Source organism: Diceros bicornis, chromosome 38 (genome assembly GCF_020826845.1).
Source record: "Diceros bicornis minor isolate mBicDic1 chromosome 38, mDicBic1.mat.cur, whole genome shotgun sequence".
In the NCBI taxonomy this organism is placed as follows: Eukaryota; Metazoa; Chordata; class Mammalia; order Perissodactyla; family Rhinocerotidae; genus Diceros; species Diceros bicornis.
Genome location: NC_080777.1, coordinates 14,624,104 through 14,642,548, shown reverse-complemented (window position 1 = coordinate 14,642,548; position 18,445 = coordinate 14,624,104). Strand labels below are relative to the sequence as shown.

At 36.7% G+C, this 18,445-nt stretch overlaps 1 protein-coding gene across 1 annotated transcript in view; it reads left to right on the top strand.

Moving 5' to 3' along the window:
- The window catches only part of RRP15 (ribosomal RNA processing 15 homolog), a 50,066-nt gene that overhangs the window by 13,272 nt on the left and 18,349 nt on the right, over positions 1 to 18,445 (top strand). Inside the window, exons 3-4 of the mRNA XM_058533693.1 lie at positions 2,337 to 2,434; positions 4,843 to 5,044. Of these exons, the coding sequence (XP_058389676.1) occupies positions 2,337 to 2,434; positions 4,843 to 5,044 (300 nt within the window). The remainder of the gene's footprint in view (positions 1 to 2,336; positions 2,435 to 4,842; positions 5,045 to 18,445) is intronic.

Here is an 18,445-nt window from a genome sequence, read left to right as displayed (position 1 = left end):
TTGTCAGGGGTTAGTTGTAGTTCTGAGAACAGGCTATTTCACTGCTAGATTAACTTGAATTCATTATACCTTTTGTTAAACCACTGATGATAGAAGTTAGACTAGTACATTCTGATAATTAAAGGCCAAAAGTTGGGCTTAAATTTGCTGCTGAGCATTATAAAGATAAAGAAATAGTAATAAGGTTTTTATATCCCTTGTGCTGGATGAAGTATTTCTGTTTCTAAAATATTTGGTTACTGAAGTAAGCGTTGTTTTTCAATGAAAGAAAAATAACTTTCTACAGTCATACTGACAATATACAAATACTGATTTCCAAGAGGTACTTTATGGGTAAAAATGAAAAAAATAGTTTTGAATTGGCATATATTTCCTTTTACGTTTGTCATTCCCTTATCTTGTTTCAAGATGAATGTTTTCTTTGTTCTAATGCTGGTTGCTCTGTGTGAAAGGCTATATAGAGATGGAACTTTTCAAGTGTTGCTCTTGGAAACAGAACATGCTCTATTATTAATTCAGTATTCTCATTGCACTTTATTTAAGATAAATGTCTCTAAATCTTACTGATATCTGTTCAATTGACAATTTGAATCTTTATTATCTGGCAAAAGCTAGAAGAGTCTTTAAAAATATCAGAATCCTTAATTACCTCTAGTCCCAATGTTCCAGTGAGAGTAAGAAGAACATTTTGAAGCCAAGAGAAATGAGTATCTAACTCTGCTCTAGGCCAAGGCTTTGAGTGCCAGAGGTGATACTGTCCACATAATGCATGAAAGGACACGTGTCAATACCAGATACTTGACACAGTAGCTCCAAGTGCTCTTAGTATATATTTCTGAGTAAAGTCTGTGTAAATTATCATTGTTTCTTAATGTCAAATATTATCAGTTTCCAGAATACTGAGTACTTATTTCTAATCAAAGGTATAAAAATACATTACAGAGTTAAAAAATATTTTGGGATTATGCATGGCTATTATCCTTTGAGTACTATAGATAATTAAGAATCAACTGTTTTAAACCTAAAAGTAAGATTTTTTATTTCTGGCATAATCTAGTAGTGAATTTCATGACAGTTAAAATACTTTATCTGGGGGCCGGCCCCGTGGCGTAGTGGTTAAGTGTGCACGCTCCGCTGCTGGTGGCCCGGGATTGGATCTCAGGCACGCACCGCCGCACTGTTTGTCAGGCCATGCTGTGGCGGCATCCCACATAAAGTGGAGGAAGATCGGCACGGATGTTAGCTCAGGGCCAGTCTTCCTCAGCAAAAAGAGGAGGATTGGCATGGGTGTTAGCTCAGGGCTGATTTTTCTCACACACGCACACAAAAAATACGTTATCTGATTTGGGAAGAATCTATTCCTTTTGAAAGGAAAGGAATCAGGCTAATCTTTATAGGGAGAGCAGGAATTTGGTTTTACTGTGATTAGACATTCTCATTAATACAAAATGAGAGATTAGATGAATGGAGAAAAGGAAGAGACGAAAGGAGACTTTTTTCCACTGGTTCTTATTACTGATTTTGATGCTCTCCAGCTTCGTGGTGATTAGTTCATCATATTCAGTATATTTGATATTTGGTGATAGGTGGGCCTGAGACGGGGACGTGGAGAAGCAATATATCAAATCAGGCGCCTAGAACCAGGATAGTAAGCGAAGACAATTTTGAATTAGATTATGTTGTCTATGGGATTTTCTTATTTCCTGGCTCCCCTTCTACTTTGCGTTATAGGAAAGAATCAGTTTGCTGTAGTTTGTGACTGAAATGCTGTGTATGGCAAGGATATTGGTCAGATGTGCCGTAAGAGGAGAAGTGGATTTAAATGATTTTCTGTAAAGAAAAATAGTCACTATATAAATAGGATATATCTGGATATGATGCTATTCTTTTAAAAGCTGATACAACTTCTTAATAATTCTGACTGCGGAGGAAGTCAGTTTCTGAAAATAAAGAGAATCAGTGTTTAAACTTGTGGTTAGCAAAGAGGGTAGTTTGGAGTCTTCCTCGTGCTTGCTTCTGATGATCTGATGATGGCAGATCAGGCATCTCACACCCTACCTTGTCCTGCCCAGCTCAGTATGCTGGCAGCTCTCCAGGCCCCTGCTGTCAGAGAGCCTGATGGAAACCCACTTTGTGCCTCTCACATGACACGCTGAGTGCTAACCACAGGCTCCCTGAGCTGAACCCCTAAAAATGTGGGTGTTTTTTAAAATCTCTATGACAAACTAAGCCAGAATGATTTATTACCTTTGTCCTTTCACAGAATGTCATGTCAAAGTATGCTGCAATTTCAAAAATGCCTAATATTCTTTCACATAACAATATTTATAACACAGCTTGATAAGAAGCGGGAATGGGAAATGATGTGCAGAGTAAAGCCAGATGTTGTCAAAGACAAAGAAACAGAGAGAAATCTTCAGAGAATTGCAACGAGGTAAGACAGTGTTTTTGCCCTTTAAAAAATAAGTATACTAAAGCTTTGATAGTGATCCATTTCTGACTGGGTTTGATTCTTAAGCTCTGCCTCTTCGGAGCCAAGTGATTTATATCTAAGCCTGCTTGGTTAATACTAAATTCAACCAAAGATTTTGCAGGTCTCATGAGGCAAGAATATAAGGTGCTAAGTATATATTTGGTATGAACCTGTTTCAGATCATCTTGTCGTTATAGTCACAAGATCAGTGGAATCAGACCTCTTAACTGCATTTCCCTTATAGTGGTTGTCTAAATTTATAGCACTAGATGATTATTTTTGTTATCTTGCATTTTATTTATGGCATAACAAATTACACATTATTGGAGCTTCATGCTGTCCTTTCACTCTGCATTTTTTATCATTGGCACCAAACAAGTATTTGATGTCCTCTGTGTCCAAAGATAAATAGAATCTGGTGGCTGCTGGGTAGTCCTTGCCCACTCATCTGTGGGAATTATAGTCTCTTTGAGAATAGAGGTATATCCTGTGTGTTGGGAACATACAGCAGGAGATTGTCTAGGGGAGTTGGGGAAGGCTTCACAGAGGAGATAACATTTGGGTTGCTGCTTAAAGAATATAGCAATTATCTAGTGGAATTACTTTTAATTTTCCAGTTACCTGCATTATTTTGGTCATTTTCTAGTCCATCTGGGTGTTGTCCTGAGATGATAGTGAAGTATGATGATTAAGAGAGTGAGTAGTAGAGCCGGACTGCTAGGTTTCAATCCCAGCACATAACTTCTCTCTGTCTCAGTTTATTTATCTGTAGAAACAGGAGAATATTACACCTACCCTATAGGGTTTCTCCAAGAATTAAATGAATTAATGTGTAAAAAGAACTTAGAATAAGTGCACAGTTGGCACGTGAGAGTAAGTGCCTCCTTAAATTTCATACCCTAGGCACTTCACTCACCTCACCTTCGTCCCCACCCTGCTGTGAAGGGTATGGAATTTTACCCTCCTTAAAAGCTAATAAGCTAGCCTATTAAAGTTTCTTGGATGCTGGCAGAAGACAAGAGACTTCTGGGTCAGAGACAAGCGACATTATTACTCATGGCAAAAGCAGTAGCCAGAGCTTCACGTTCCCACTGATTCCCTTTGTCCCTCGGGGCATCACAGGTGCCCTAGATGGATGCCTACGTGTGCACTGGGTTGTGTTACAGGAGGGGACGCTGTATTTGGGAATCTGTTGCTTTTATGGTGAATGGTAACAAGCCTGCTCTTTGTCTGGGGGGAGACGTTACCTCATCCCTCAGGGTTGCGTGCTGCAGACACAACCCTGAGAAATGGCCTGGGTAAAGAGCAGTCAGTGCTTTGCATTCTTGAAAAACCCAGCAAGAACGTGCAGGTATGCTCAGGGCCCATGGCAGATTGCCTCTCCCAATGATTATTATAATAGGAAAATTAATAGATTATAGAATTTTAGAGCTGGAAGGGATGTTAATTGTCTGAATCAGTGTCGTCCAGTAGAAATATAATGTGAGCTACATATATAATTTAAAATTTTCTTGTAACCACGTTGAAAAAACTAAAAAGAAAAGTGGTGAAATTAATTTTGATAATATATTTTATTTAAGCCAGTGTATTCACATTACTTCAACATGTAATCATTATAAAACAATTATTAATGAGATTTTAAAATTCTCTTTTTCATACTGAGTCTTCAAAATTGAGTGAGTTATTTTAACTTGGAGCACATTGTAGTTTGGACTAGCCATATTTCATGTGCTCAGTAGCTACATGTGGCTCGTGGCTACTGTAATGGACACTGCAGATTTTAATCTTCAGAATTCATCTTTGAATGAACTTAACTACAGAACAAAGTATTTTGAATATTTTTTAAGATAGGATTTTAAAATTAGTTTTATATCATAAAAGTTGCAGATAATATAGCTGAATACTTTTTAAGCTACTTGAGTATTATTTTTCCCATTTACAGACGAAATTGACATCCAGAACATCTTTCCTAGAGTCGTATGGTTAGCTAACTGTAAAGGCTGTGCTCTTTCCATTACAGTGTAATACTTTCAACCATTATATAGTTATATTTTGAGAAATAGATGTTTATGTTAAAAGTAATTCTTAGTTCTAATTGCACAGAGGTTGATTTGGAAAGTCCGAGGCAGAAAAAAAATCACTTGTCATTTCACACGTATTTATTCTCTATTCAGAAATTTATATTTATTCATTGAAATGTATGTTCGTTTTTCAGATGTATCTGTTCATTCAGCTCGTTTCATTTGAGTGCCTATTAAATGCTTGCCTCTTTCCTAAGCAGTGAAAATACATCGTTCCTATCCTGTGAGTTTGTATTCTAGTGTAATTGTTATTTAACTACATTCTTCCGGTCATTTTATATTCTATAGGGGTGTGGTGCAATTATTTAATGCTGTTCAGAAGCATCAAAAGAACGTTGACGAAAAGGTTAAAGAAGCTGGAAGCTCTATTAGAAAGCGTGCTAAGTTGATATCAACTGTTTCCAAGAAGGATTTCATCAGCGTTCTGAGAGGGATGGATGGAAGTACAAATGAGAAAAGTTTGACTGGAAAGAACTCAAAAGCCAAACAGGTAAGACTCTTCTATAGGATTCAGTGCATCAGACTTTTAGTTCTTTAGCTAAAGTTTTGGGGTGAAAAAGCACACTATAAAATTATAGTTTTTTCAGATTTTTAAAAAATTTCTACATGCCCACAGCCTAATTGGAAAGTTTGGATTCTTAAGTTTCATGATGATTTATTCAGTATGGAAGTTGCCAGTTATGGATGTCATCCCCCTGCTGTTAGAACTCAGGAACTGATAGATTCAGGTAAATTCTTTAGAGAGAGAGCCATGTCTCTTCTATCTGAAATTCTGCCATTTCTGCATTTTGGAGAATAGAAGTTTGTGTGAGGGATACAGCTTTAATTTGAGACTTTTACCCACAGAGGTAATTGTGATGGTGTGTAACTTCTAAAATATGAAGAACTGGAGTTTTTGGGAAATATGGTGGAAAGTCATCCTTGCACTGAGGCAGCTTGGTGACGTTTCGCTGGTTGGGAGGTGATGAACTTAAATGCTTTCCATGATCTTTGGCATGATAACTTTGCTTCCCCAGCCCTTTTGACCTGTGAACGCCAATAGTTTCCTTTTTAATGTACCAGGTGAAAGGTTCTGAAATGTGCTCTAATCTCCAGTTTGTTTCTTTAAAAAAAAATTAAAGTGAAGTGCATAGTTTTTTATGATGGCTTGATTTTTGCCAACAAAAAGTCCTTTAATCAGGAAACGAGAGTTTCTGTCATAAGTTTTTTGTTTGTGTTTTGGGAAAACAATTGAAACCCTGGCAAAAAGAGCATTTAGGCAATTTCATGCCAGCCTAGGGTTGAAGTATTTTTCAAGTTCCTTGATTAAGTTGCCATTTTCCCTAATTTTGACAGAAGTTTTCTAAGCTTTTTAACTTTGTCATGTCTTCAATATCAAAGGACCCAAATTGTATGTTTATATAATAATGGTGCTCACTGGTGCTGCTATGTTAAAGTGTTTGTCAGAAATAATTATAAACACATGAATACTGTGTTTGGGGATTTATACTTTTTAGTTAAAAAGTCTGACAGGCTGTGTTCTCACTAGTGACACTTGACTGTAAGAATTGGAGAAAGATCCAGCAGCGTTGGATGAGAAAGAGCTAGAGGGAAGATGGAAAAGGAAAGACTTTTTTTTTTTTCTTTTTCCTGTTGGTTTAAAAATAACTTTTAGGGGCTGGCCCCGTGGCTTAGTGGTTAAGTGTGCGCGCTCCGCTTCTGGCGGCCCGGGTTCGGATCCCGGGCGCGCACCGACGCACCGCTTCTCCGGCCATGCTGAGGCTGCGTCCCACATACAGCAACTAGAAGGATGTGCAACTGTGACATACAACTGCCTACTGGGGCTTTGGGGGAAAAAAAGGGAGGAGGATTGGCAACAGATGTTAGCTCAAAAGCCGGTCTTCCTCAGCAAAAAGAGGAGGATTAGCATGGATGTTAGCTCAGGGCTGATCTTCCTCACACACACAAAAAAATAAAAATAAAAATAAATAAAAAATAAAAATAACTTTTAGTAGAAGCATTTGTTTTTGCTTTAGGATTATTGTCTTCATGAGTTATGAAAGCACGTACAGGGTTCTTCCATGGCACCAGTGCATTTTCTTTCTTACCATTTGCACTTTGCCCTTGTCTTTCTTTTTTTCTACTTCAGTGATCACAGGCATAGTATTAATCTGGGACAAGGTCAAAAATTGCTTGAGATTCAAAACAAAGTGGCTTTGCTCTAAACGTAATTTGTTTCTAGAACCACCTACCCCACACCAACACCATCCTGGCACATTTCTTTCTTTTAAAAACATTTGTTTTTCATATTTACAGAAAAACAGCCAGACTCATTTCTTTTTATTATACTTGATTTTGCATCTGAATAATTTTAAAAGTTCTATGATATTTGTGATTGGATCAGTTATTAATACCAAAAATATTTATTAAGTACCTATTTGTGCCTGGTGCTCTCCTTGTATCTTTTAAAGTCTTACAATTCAGATAGACAAATGACTTCAAATAAGTAAACAAGATTAACATGACAACATACAAATTCTAAATTAGTGTGTGTAGACCACATGTTCTCATCAGTTACACTAGGTACAGTAAAATGTTAATTAAGTGGCTATCCCTGTTTGTGGGGGGACTTTCGAAGTAACTGATAATATTCATTTATGACATAGATCAGTAAATCTCTGTAGGTTACTTGAAATAGGTGGACTACGGCAGTTGAAGAAAAGGAGGGAAGGCAAAGGTAGGAATAGATTTGGTGTGCCAAAACGCTCTTCAGAAATGAGTCATAGATTGAACTGGGTAAAGGAGGATATTGATTAAGTAGAGAATAAGATTTTCCTGTTTCTCATGTTTTACCTTGTCCTAGCACCACTGCTGTTGCACCTTTTTGTAATAGATGGTCCTTTCCTCCTCACACAGTCTGTCAGAAGAGCTTTTATGAAAGTTGCTCATTGTCCCTTTTCTGAGTGTAATGGTATTCAGAACACAGGCTAATTAGAGTCCACCCACATCTATACTGGATTCCCTGGCAGCTGTCTATCAGGATACCAATCTGGAAATACCTTTATTATGTCTTTAACTCCTTTACCCAGTTATACTTCTTATTCATAGTGGTGACATTAAAGTCTTAGGTTCCAAAAAAAAGAGCCAGTAGGTTTATATTAAGCAAAAAGCTGGATAGAATTAGGTTAGATCCATTATAGCCAACATACATTAGGAGTGCTTTTGGTGGTGAGTGTGTTTTGTTTTTGTTGTTTGTTTTTTTGACTCCCTGGGGACACTTATGACTTGGAAATTTATTTTTAAGAACTCTTTTTCAAGAATTTCCATACTCCTGCAAGATAAAAGAAGCTTTGAGACACTGTGACAAATGTTTCTTAACTGTATTATGGCCCTAAACCAGTCACTTTTCTCAGAACCTTTTCTTTTTTTCTACATTAAAATTTTTAAATTTTATTTTCAAAACAATAGGAGGACACTTTCAAAAGTGAACTTATGACTAAATAAAATAATCAGTGTCCTTTGTCATTCCTCTCTACTACTCCTTTTGTCCTCTCACCCCTAAGGTAACCATTTTCAATTCTCAGATCCTTCTTCTAGTATTTACTTCTATGTCTCAAATAATATTTACACTATTTCTTTATCAATATTAGATATTATCTTTTATGAAATATAAAGAATTAGTAACTTCCCTTCACTCTCATACGTCCCACACTCTGACTTGCCAATATAGTATATTGTTTTTGACTAAATCAGTATTCAGTGTAAACATTGTGTGCTGCTGAGCAAAGTAATGTACAGTAATATTTTCTTTCTTACAGTTTTTCTTTTCCTGGAGTTAACAGTTGCCTCTTTTTTTAATTTGCTTAGTTTTCTATGCACCAAAGCCTTCCTACATTCTTCAAAACAACTGTTAAACACTTCTCAATACTATTTTCTTCATGGTCATCCTACTACAACCTAGTCTGGTTGTTCTTTACTTTGTATGCACTTTTTGCAACTTTGCTTTATCACCATCCTGGGAATTCCCTTTGCGTCTTTCTTTTGCAGTAGCCTCTGTTTCTTGGACTGAATGTCTTATTTTCTCTTGGCTTTCCCTCATTTTGACAAGGTCACATTTACCAGTAGCTTTCTGGGAAAGAGTGTAGGTATCCTCATCTTTTATTGATGTGTTAGCTGGATAGATGTAGTAGGTTGAATGGTGGCTCCCAAAATGCTAAGTTCATGTCCTAATTCCCAGAACCTGTGAATGTACCTTATTTGGAAAAAGGGTCTTTGCAGATGTAATTAAGTTAAGGATCTTGAGATGAGAAGATCATCCCGAACTATCTGGGTGGCCCCTAAATCCAATGACAAGTATCCTTGTAAGAGACGCACAGGGGAGATTTGACAGACAGAAGTGGAGGAGGCAGTGACCACAGAGGCAGAGCTTGGAGTGATGCGGCCACAAGTCAAAGAATGATGACAGCTGCCAGAAGCTGAAGGAGAGAACGGATTCCCCCTAGAGCCCCAGAGGAAGCGAGGCTTTGCCAGATTATAAACTGTGAGAGAATAAATTGCTGCTGTTTTAAGCCCTCCAGTTTGTAGTAATTCGTTATGGCAGCCACAGGAAAGTAATACAGTATAGATGTCTGTGTTAGAAATTATTTTCCCTCAGAAATTTGAAGTTATTGCTCCATTTTCTTATAACTTCCCTTTTTTTGGCCAGTAAGAGATCCAGTGCTATTTTGATTTGAGATTCTTTACTCTTTGGAAGCTTTTAGGATCTTCTTTATCCCTGCTGTTCTAAAATTGTTCAGTGGAATCCCCTGGATGGCTTTTTCTCCTTCCTTTTGCTGGACACTTGGAAGGCTCTGTCAGTCCAGTAAGAAATTCATGTTCCTCATCTCTAGACAGGTTGTTTTGTGGTTGGATTTAATATCTTTGGTTACTTTTGTCTCTTTTTTTGTTTTGTTTGTTTTCTCTTTCAGGAATTTCTGTTAATTGGTTGTTGGGTCTTCTGGATTGATCCTCTGATTTTCATAACTTTTTTCCTCTAGATTTTTGTCTCTGATGGCTTTCTGGGAAGGTCCTTTAATTTCTAACTGTTATGTTTAATTGAAAAAAATATGGTTTCATAGTTTTAAATTTTGAAAAACTTTTTTTTTGTTCTTTTGTTCCTTTGTGATCCTATTTTTACTTCATGAATACAGTATCTGTTATTTTTTGAGGAATTAATTATAGGCGTTTTACATTTTCTTTTGCTCTGCATCGTCTTAGTCTCTTCTGAGCTCATTTTTGCTGTTTTTTTGGCCTCAGTCTTTCCACTTGGAGGCTTTCCTCATGTGCGTGGTGATCCTCACTGCCCATCCATAATTAAAAGTACTGGAGAGTTGATTGAACGTTTCAGTGTGACCCCAGAGTTTTCTAGTTGGTGAGTTCAGCTATAGAATAATTGAGTAGAGTTGGTTCTTTCACTGGGGAATACCCAAATGTCAGTTTTTATAGATCTTTCTTCTGGAACCCTCTATCTTTTCTGGAGAAGAATCCTAAAATCTGCTGCCTGTGTGTGGAGTAAGAACTTGCTGCTGATGTTCTTGGAGCAGAATGTAGGGATAGTCTTTGGAGCTCCAGCATTCAGTGTGTCGACTTACTCAATATAAGCTCTTCATGTTAACCAGTGTTCTAGAGTCCAAGACCTCTCTGGTTTGATATCTTCAGGGACTAAACTGCCTGTCTGTGTTAGGGTCAGTCACCTGCCTTTGTAAGCTGGGGACGGGGCCTAGAAGCCTAACAGCTTCTTATTGACTGTTAGCCAATCCTCTGTTTTTATCATACCCATCACCCCACCTCCCCCGACTGCCTGCAGTTCCTGAGTGTGGGCCCGTTTCTCCCTTAAGCATCAGCCTCTTCTTCTCTCCAATTGGTCACCATTAGTCTATTCAGTTTTCATTCCCTCAAAATGTCTTGGCATATTGTATCTACTATTATTTTCTCTTCTGTATTGTTTCCTTGTTTGTTTCTACTTTTTATACCTTTATTTTAATTTCGTTGGGTTTTCCATAAGAATTGGAGATAAATGCATGTCTGATGTTTAATTGGAAGACCTTTTTATTTTAAAAGCAAAAAGGTTAATCTTACTGTAGCTTCTTAATGCTTTAATGGAATTATTGATAGTCTTAAATTCATTATAAAGTATTTTACAAACATTAAGCCTTTAAATATTTGATAATGTAAATTTTTAATGTATTTAAGTGAATTATTTAAAGAAATACTTGTTTATAAACATACTTTCTAAAATTATAGAGGAGAATGTTATGTTCACATAAAGGAAATACATGCACCTCCTCTCTTTCTCTGGGCTTGCATCTTCTTTGGAAACACCCGTGTGATTATCTCGAGTCCTTTGAGGATCTTGAGATGCTTAGGTGCATGCTCTGGCATGTGTGTGCTTAGCATTATTTCCTAGAAAACAAAGAAGAAAGAGAGTTATGCTTTTTAAAAATTTTGTGTAGTATATTGACGTTTTTTGTTGTTGTTGCTGAGGAAGATAGGCCCTGAGCTAACATCTGTTGCCAGTCTTCCTCTATTTTGTGTGTGGGATGCTGCCACAGCATGGCTCGATGAGCGGTGCATAGGTCCACACCTGGGATCCAAACCCACGAATCCCTGGCCGCCGCTGGAGTGGAGTGGGCAAACTTAACCACTGTGCCACCGGGCCGGCCCCGACTCTTGCTTTTCAATCTGATAACCAGCATTACTAATTTATTTCTTTACAAGTCTTCATAAATCTGTTTTAAGGGTGATACATATTTGTGTACTACACATCAACATTTGATTTATTTCATTTAATATTTTTATATTTATTTTTGTGCGCTCCAGCTTCAACTGTTAAAAGTCTGCTTGTTCCATTTAAAACCATGATCTTCTTCAAGGCTTTTAGTGCCTAGATTGGAGTAATTTTGTGTGTGTGTGTTCCAAAGACTGCCTTTCATATTATTAGCTTTTTATCAAGATTGCTTTTAATCCTCTGATCCTGCCTACTTGGATAATATTGTTGCCCTTAGAATTTTTTATCTTTTTCTTTCCTAATTTTATTGTATTTAGTCGTGATTTCTGGAATAAAGTACTTGGGAACTCATATGTTACAAAGCCTTCCTTGCAGGCAAAAAAGGTATAATTGCTTTTTAAAGATCATTTTTAGGGAAAGAGATTTTGAAAAGACTTTATAAGTATTTTAAAAGATGTCAACTGATATATTAAATTACATTTTGAGACACTAATTAGTATACTTTATTCCTTAGAGCTGAGCTTGGGGACTGCAAAATAACAGAAAGGTACTTGGTGGACTCATTTCAGAAGAGAGAACAGCTAATATTTGTAAATCAAAAAGCCTTCACTAGAGCTTAGGGCAGTTATTAGTCTAAGTATTTTTCATCTATAAAAAATGAGTTGTTTCTTCATTACTTATAAGTAAAGTTTAACTTTAATAACAATTGTACATCTCTTTCATCGTGTTAAGCCAGGTTATTTGTATAGAGGATGTACGTCACTTTATAAATGTAAACACATTACACCTTTGGCATTCACAAATTTAGCAATCTATTTTTTTCTTTTCTTTTTTTAAATTCTTCATATTGCAAAGCTTATGTGCAGAAGTCAGTCACTTATTGGTGGGTTCTCTGCCCAATATTCACTTCTCAATAATGCCTGTTTGCTCTGTTAACAATCATATCATGTCACATAAATCTTGTTAAACTAATATTAGAGATTTAGTTTATTTTTATTTTTTGTTTTATTTATATTTTTGTGAAATAGGGCCATGAAAAGGAACACTGTTAGTGGAAGTGAGAAAGCCTAAGAAAAGAATGATTTTTAGCCAAAAAATAGAAATTTGGGGTAAAGTATTGAATGTCAAGTTCTGAGGAGGTTTGGTTCTTTGGAATGGATCAGTCCACCAAATATTTCATATGGAAACAAGGAGAGAAATGTTTGTGAAATTGTTTGAGTAAGTGTTCCAGGTAGTACAGATGTTGCTCATGAAATTAGAAAGTCTTAAAGTTGGAAAAACTATGATGTGAGGATGTTCATAGAAAATGTGACTCTCAAGAGGAATGTGCTTCAGAAGAATCTAAGAAACTTAGCTTTGATTTTAAAATGTCATGAAACACATGTAGTGAAGGCACTAGTTCACCCCGTAGACTAACCTAGTCTGAAGGTAAAGGTGCTTTGAGTCTCTGAAGAAGCATTTTTCATTCTATGATGTGAATTCAGATGACAAAAGGAGAGGAAGCACTAGTGAGGGATATTTCTGTGGAACGTTTGCCTTCAAGCTAAAGAATCTCATAAAGAAAGTCATAAATTAGAGTAAGTGTTCAATGCTGTTGAAACTAACATATTGAAACAAGGTCTGAAAGCATTTAAAAGAAATGAAATAAGCATCAGAGAATGAAACCATAATGAATAGATGTTTTCACTAGTAATAACTCAAGGGAAAGGAGCCTGTGCATCTCATTTTTACTTCTTTGAAGGCACACTTAAGCACTTGAAAAGGAGAAAAACAACTGCCAATTGTTGTGCTACTATAAGGGAAAAAAACTATTGGTTAAAACTATTGGTTCTCTAATTTTTCACGTTCTTGATGTATTTTTTTCTTTTCTATTTTCTTCTTCCATGGAAGTTGGAATATTAGGATGTTTGCTGATGGGTGGGAAGCTGGAAAAAGGGGTTCTGAGGAAGTAGATTGGGATCAGCTTTTAAGTCTTGTATCTTCTGTTAAGGAATTTGGACTTGATTCCTTACGCATTTGGAGGCCAGTTGTAATTTTTCATCAGGTAAGTGATCTGATCAGATTTGATTATTCTTAAGGAAAAGAAAGCTGAGGCATGGAAAGACTGTCAGAAGACCAACCAGTAGGAGGCTATTGCCATAATCAAAGCAAGAGGGGAGAGCCTGAACTAAGGTGGTATAGGGATAGAGTGGGGATGGGGGTGAATTGAAGAGAGGAACTAGATTTGAGAGGCAGTTTTGAGATATAGATTGACTTGATTTGGGACTAACATGATTCAGTGGGATAAGGGAGAGGGAGGAATTGTGGATGACTATGAGGTGTACAGCTTGGAAGATTCAGAAATGGTGGCAGCTTTCACAAAATTGAGACTATAAAGGTGGAACATGTTTGAGAGGTCCAGTCTGCTCCAGGTTGTCATCAGAAATGAGAAGGATGACAGTAAAGCTCAGGTTAACAACAGCGCTGTGGGGAGAGGTGCTTGGTCCCTGCAGGACACATGAGCACAAAGGAGCAGGCAGCCAGAAGAGCAGTGAGTGTTGAGGCACTTGTTGCAGGAGGTGGTGTATCCTGTATGTCTCTGTAGAGTCTCTGAAACCTGAGGAACAGTTTACTTGTTTACCCAGTCAGTGAAGGTGGATAATGTATCTTAGAGAGTTTTTCACATGATTAAATTTAAACGTTTCTAGAGTTAAAGAACGAATTGTCGGTTTTTTGGAGGGAATTGTCTAATCCAGAACCTGTAAATCCCTCCCTTGGACCAGATACCAACTGCATATCATCATGTGGCAAAGCACGTTGACTGATTCCTTGATGTTTCCTGATCCTGAGTGATTTTTTTTTAAAAGATTAAATTGTATTTAGGACCCTTTTTTAAGGAAGCAACAAAACTTATATTTCGTATAAGAAAGGTTTTCAGAAAAAATTTAAGTTTTAATCCTTAAAGCAATAGTACCTTCCTTCCTCCATTTGGAACATGTACCTATCTAGAGTGGTTTGTTTTCCCAATATATTGAATAATCCAGATGTTTTTTTTTTTTTCTTTTTTTGGTGAGGGAGGTTTGCCCTAAGCTAACATCTGTTGCCAATCCTCCTCTTTTTGCTTGAGGAGGATTGTACCCGAGCTAACATCTGTACCAGTCTTCCTCTATTTTGTATGTGGGATGCCGCCACAGCATGGCTTGATGAGTGGTGTAGGTCCGCGACTGGGATCCAAGCTCGTGAACACGGGCTGCCGAAGCAGAGCACGCGGAACTTAACCACTGCGCCACTGGGTGGGCCCAATAATCAAGATTTTAGTAATGTAGAGCCATTAGTTTTTTTTCCTAACCCTTCAAAGTTATGATTATTCCTTTTGCTGTTTTCTTGAAAAGCTGACTAAAATCCAGTCAAATTTCTTGGGATCTAAGTGTCTGTTTCCTTAAAGGTGAGACTGAAGCAAATGTGATGCACTTTAAATCCGTGAGCCTCAAAGAAGAATATACTGGCTGCTCTTAGGAAGCATTGACTATATGTTACTGATACTCTTGAATTACAGATTTTCTGCAGGGTTTTCCTTTATTTGAAATGACCAGTATGTCAATTCAGCTTTTGTTTTGTTATAATGAAACCACAATAATAATTTTGTAGTCAGAGAAAATGCTAACTAGTTTTTGTTAGAAAATAATTTCCTTAGTGATTGCAGGGCAACAAATTTTCATAAAAATCCCTCGGAAAAAAAAGTGAAAGAGACAAGATATTTATTTTTTCTGATTTTTGTGATGTGAGCACTTGAAGCTAAATGTCAAACGTAGAGATAAGTTAGGGGGCTCTCTTTCTCATACGTTTTTTGTAAATGGCAACCACGTAATTTCTTCAGAGCTAGGCATTTAGTGGTAGGAATGCTTTTGAAATACCTGGCTTCTTTGGTATCTTAGTAACTTAGACCTAGACTGCAAATACATTTTTTAAATTATATTTTATTTTATTCATTTTATTATTTTTTATATGTTTCAGGTGTACAACATTATAACTTCTGTATACACTACAAAGTGATCACCCCTAAAAGTCTAGTTACCATCCATCACCCTGCAGTTGACCCCCTTCACCCTTTCACTCACCCCCCATCTTGCTTCCCCTCTGGTAACCACCGATCTATTTTCTATATCTGTGAGTTTGTTTTTGTTCTGTTTGTTCATTTTTTATTTTTATTTTTTTAGATTCCATGAGTGAAATCATACAGGTGTTTGTCTTTCTCCTTCAAGGCCTATCCATGTTGTCACAAATGGCAAGGTGCATTTGGGGCCGGTCCGGTGGCACAGTGGTTAAGTGCGCGCATTCCGCTTCGGCAGCCCAGGGTTCACAGGTTCGGATCCTGGGCGCGCACTGACGCACCACTTGTCAGGCCAGGCTGTGGCGGCATCCCATATAAAGTGGAGGAAGATGGGCACGGATGTTAGCCCAGGGCCAGTCTTCCTCAGCAGAAAGAGGAGGATTGGCATTGGATGTTAGCTCAGGGCTGATCTTCCTCTCACACACACAAAAAAGGCAAGATTTCATTCTTTTTCATGACTAAGTAGTAGTCCTGTGTGTGTGTGTGTGTACATACCATATCTTCTTTATCCATTCATCTATTGAGGCACACTTAGATTGTTTCCATATCTTGGCTATTGTGAAGAATGCTGTGGTGAACACAGGTGCATATATCTTTCCAAATTACTGTTTTCATATTCTTCAGATAAATAGTAGTAGAACAGCTGAATCATATGGTAGTTCTATTCTTAATTTTTTGAGGAATCTACATACTGTTTTTCATAGTGGCTGCACCAATTTACAGTCCCACCAACAGTGTACAAGAGTTCCCTTTTCTTTACATCCTCTCCAGTACTTATTTCTTGCCTTTTTGATAATAGCCATTCTAACAGCTATGATGTGATATTTCATGTGGTTTTGATTTGCTTTTCCCTAACAATTGTTGTTCCATGTTGGCCATCTGTATGTCTTTGGCAAAATGTCTATTCAGATCCTCTGCCCATTTATTAATCAGTTTTTTTGTTATTGTTGAGTTGTATGATTTTTTTGTATATTTTGGATCTTAACCCCTTATCAGATGATGATTTGCAAATATCTTTTCCCATTCAGTAAATTGCATTTTCTTTTTGATGATAGTTTCTTTTGCTTTGCAGAAGCTATTTGGTTTGATGTAGTCCCATCTGTTTATTTTTCCTCTTGTTTCCCTTGCGTTTGAAGTCAGATGCACAAAAACATTGCTAAGACTGATGTCAAGGAGTTTACCACCTGTTTCTTCTAGCAATATTATAGTTTCAGGTCTTACATTCAAGTCCTTAATCCATTTTGAGTTAATTTTTGTGTATGGTGTAAGATAGTGGTCTAGTGTTATTCTTTTGCGTGTGGCTGTTCAGTTTTCCTAACATCATTTATTGTAGAGACTGTCCTTTCTCAATTGTATGTTCTTAGCTCCTTTGCCATAAATTAATTGTCGTATATGTGTTGGTTTATTTCTGGATTCTCAATTCTGTTCCATTGATCTATGTGTTTGTTTTTTTGTGCCGGTACCATACTGTTTTGATTACTATAGCTTTGTAGTATAGTTTGAAATCAGGGAGTGTGATACCTCCAGCTTTGTTCTTTCTCAAGATTGTTTTGGCTATTTGGGATTTTTTTGTGATTCCATACAAATTTTAGAATTCTTTGTTCTAGTTCTGTGAAATATGCCGTTGGAATTTTGATAGGGATTGCATTGAATCTGTAGATTGCTTTGGGTAGTATGGACATTTTAACAATATTAATTCTTCCAAATCATGAGCATGGAATGTCTTTCCATTTATTTGTGTTTTCATTTTCTTTCATAGTGTCTTATAGTTTTTAGTGTACACTCACTTCCTTGGTTTTATTTTTTCTAGATATTTTATTCTTCTTGACACAGTTGTAAATGGTATTGTCTTAATTTCTCTTTCTGATAGTTTGTTATGTGTATAGAAATGCCACATATTTCTAATAATTCATTTTGTATCCTGTGACGTTACTGAAATCATTTGTTAGTTCTAACAGTTTTTTGATGGAGCCTTTAGGGTTTTCTGTTTTCCTATCATTTCATCTGCAAATAGTGACAGTTTTACTTCTTTCTTTCTGATTTGGATGCCTTTTATTTCTTTTTCTTGCCTGAGTGCTGTGGCTAGGACTTTCAATACTATGTTGAATAAAAGGGGCAAGAGTGGGCATCCTTGTCTTGTTCCTGATCGTAGCTGAAAACTTTTCCTCATTGAGTATGATGTTAGCTGTGGGCTTGTCATATATGGCTTTTATTATGTTGTTCCGTCTATACCACTTCATTGAGAATTTTTATCATAAATGGATGTTGAATTTTATCGAGTGCTTTTTCTGCATCTATTGAGATATGATTTTTATTTTTCATTTTGTTAATGTGATGTATCAGATTGATTGATTTGCTCATGTTGAACCATCCTGCATCCCTGGAGTAAATCCTACCTACAATTGTGGTGTATGATCCTTTTAATGTATCGTTGGATTTGGTTTGCTGATATTTTGTTGAGGATTTTTGCATGTATGTTTGTCAAGGATATTGGCCTGTAATTGTCTTTTTTTGTAGTGTCCTTGTCTGGTTTTGGTATCAAGGTAATGCTGGCCTTGTAAAATGTGTTTTAAAGTGTTCCCTTCTCTTCAGTTTTTTGGAAGAGTTTGAGAAGGCTGGGTATTAAATCTTCTCTGAATGTTTGGAAGAATTCACCAGTGAAGCCATCTGGTCCTGGACTTTTGTTTGTTGGGAGGTTTTTGATTACTGATTGAATCTCCTTACTAGTAATCAGTCTATTCAGGTTTTCTGTTTCTTCGTGATTCAGTCTTGGAAGATTGTATTTTTCTAGGAATTTATCCATTTCTTCTAGGTTGTCCAGTTTGTTGGCATATAATTGTTCATAGTAGTCTTTTATGATCCTTTGTATTTCTGTGGTATCCTTTGTAAATTCTCCACTTTCATTTCTGATTTTTTTTTAATTTGAGCCCTCTCTCTTTTTTTAGTTAGTCTAGCTGAAAGTTTGTCAATTTTGTTTATCTTTTCAGAGAACCAGGTCTTAGTTTCATTGATCTTTTCTATTGTCTTTTTAGTCTCTATTTCATTTATTTCTGCTC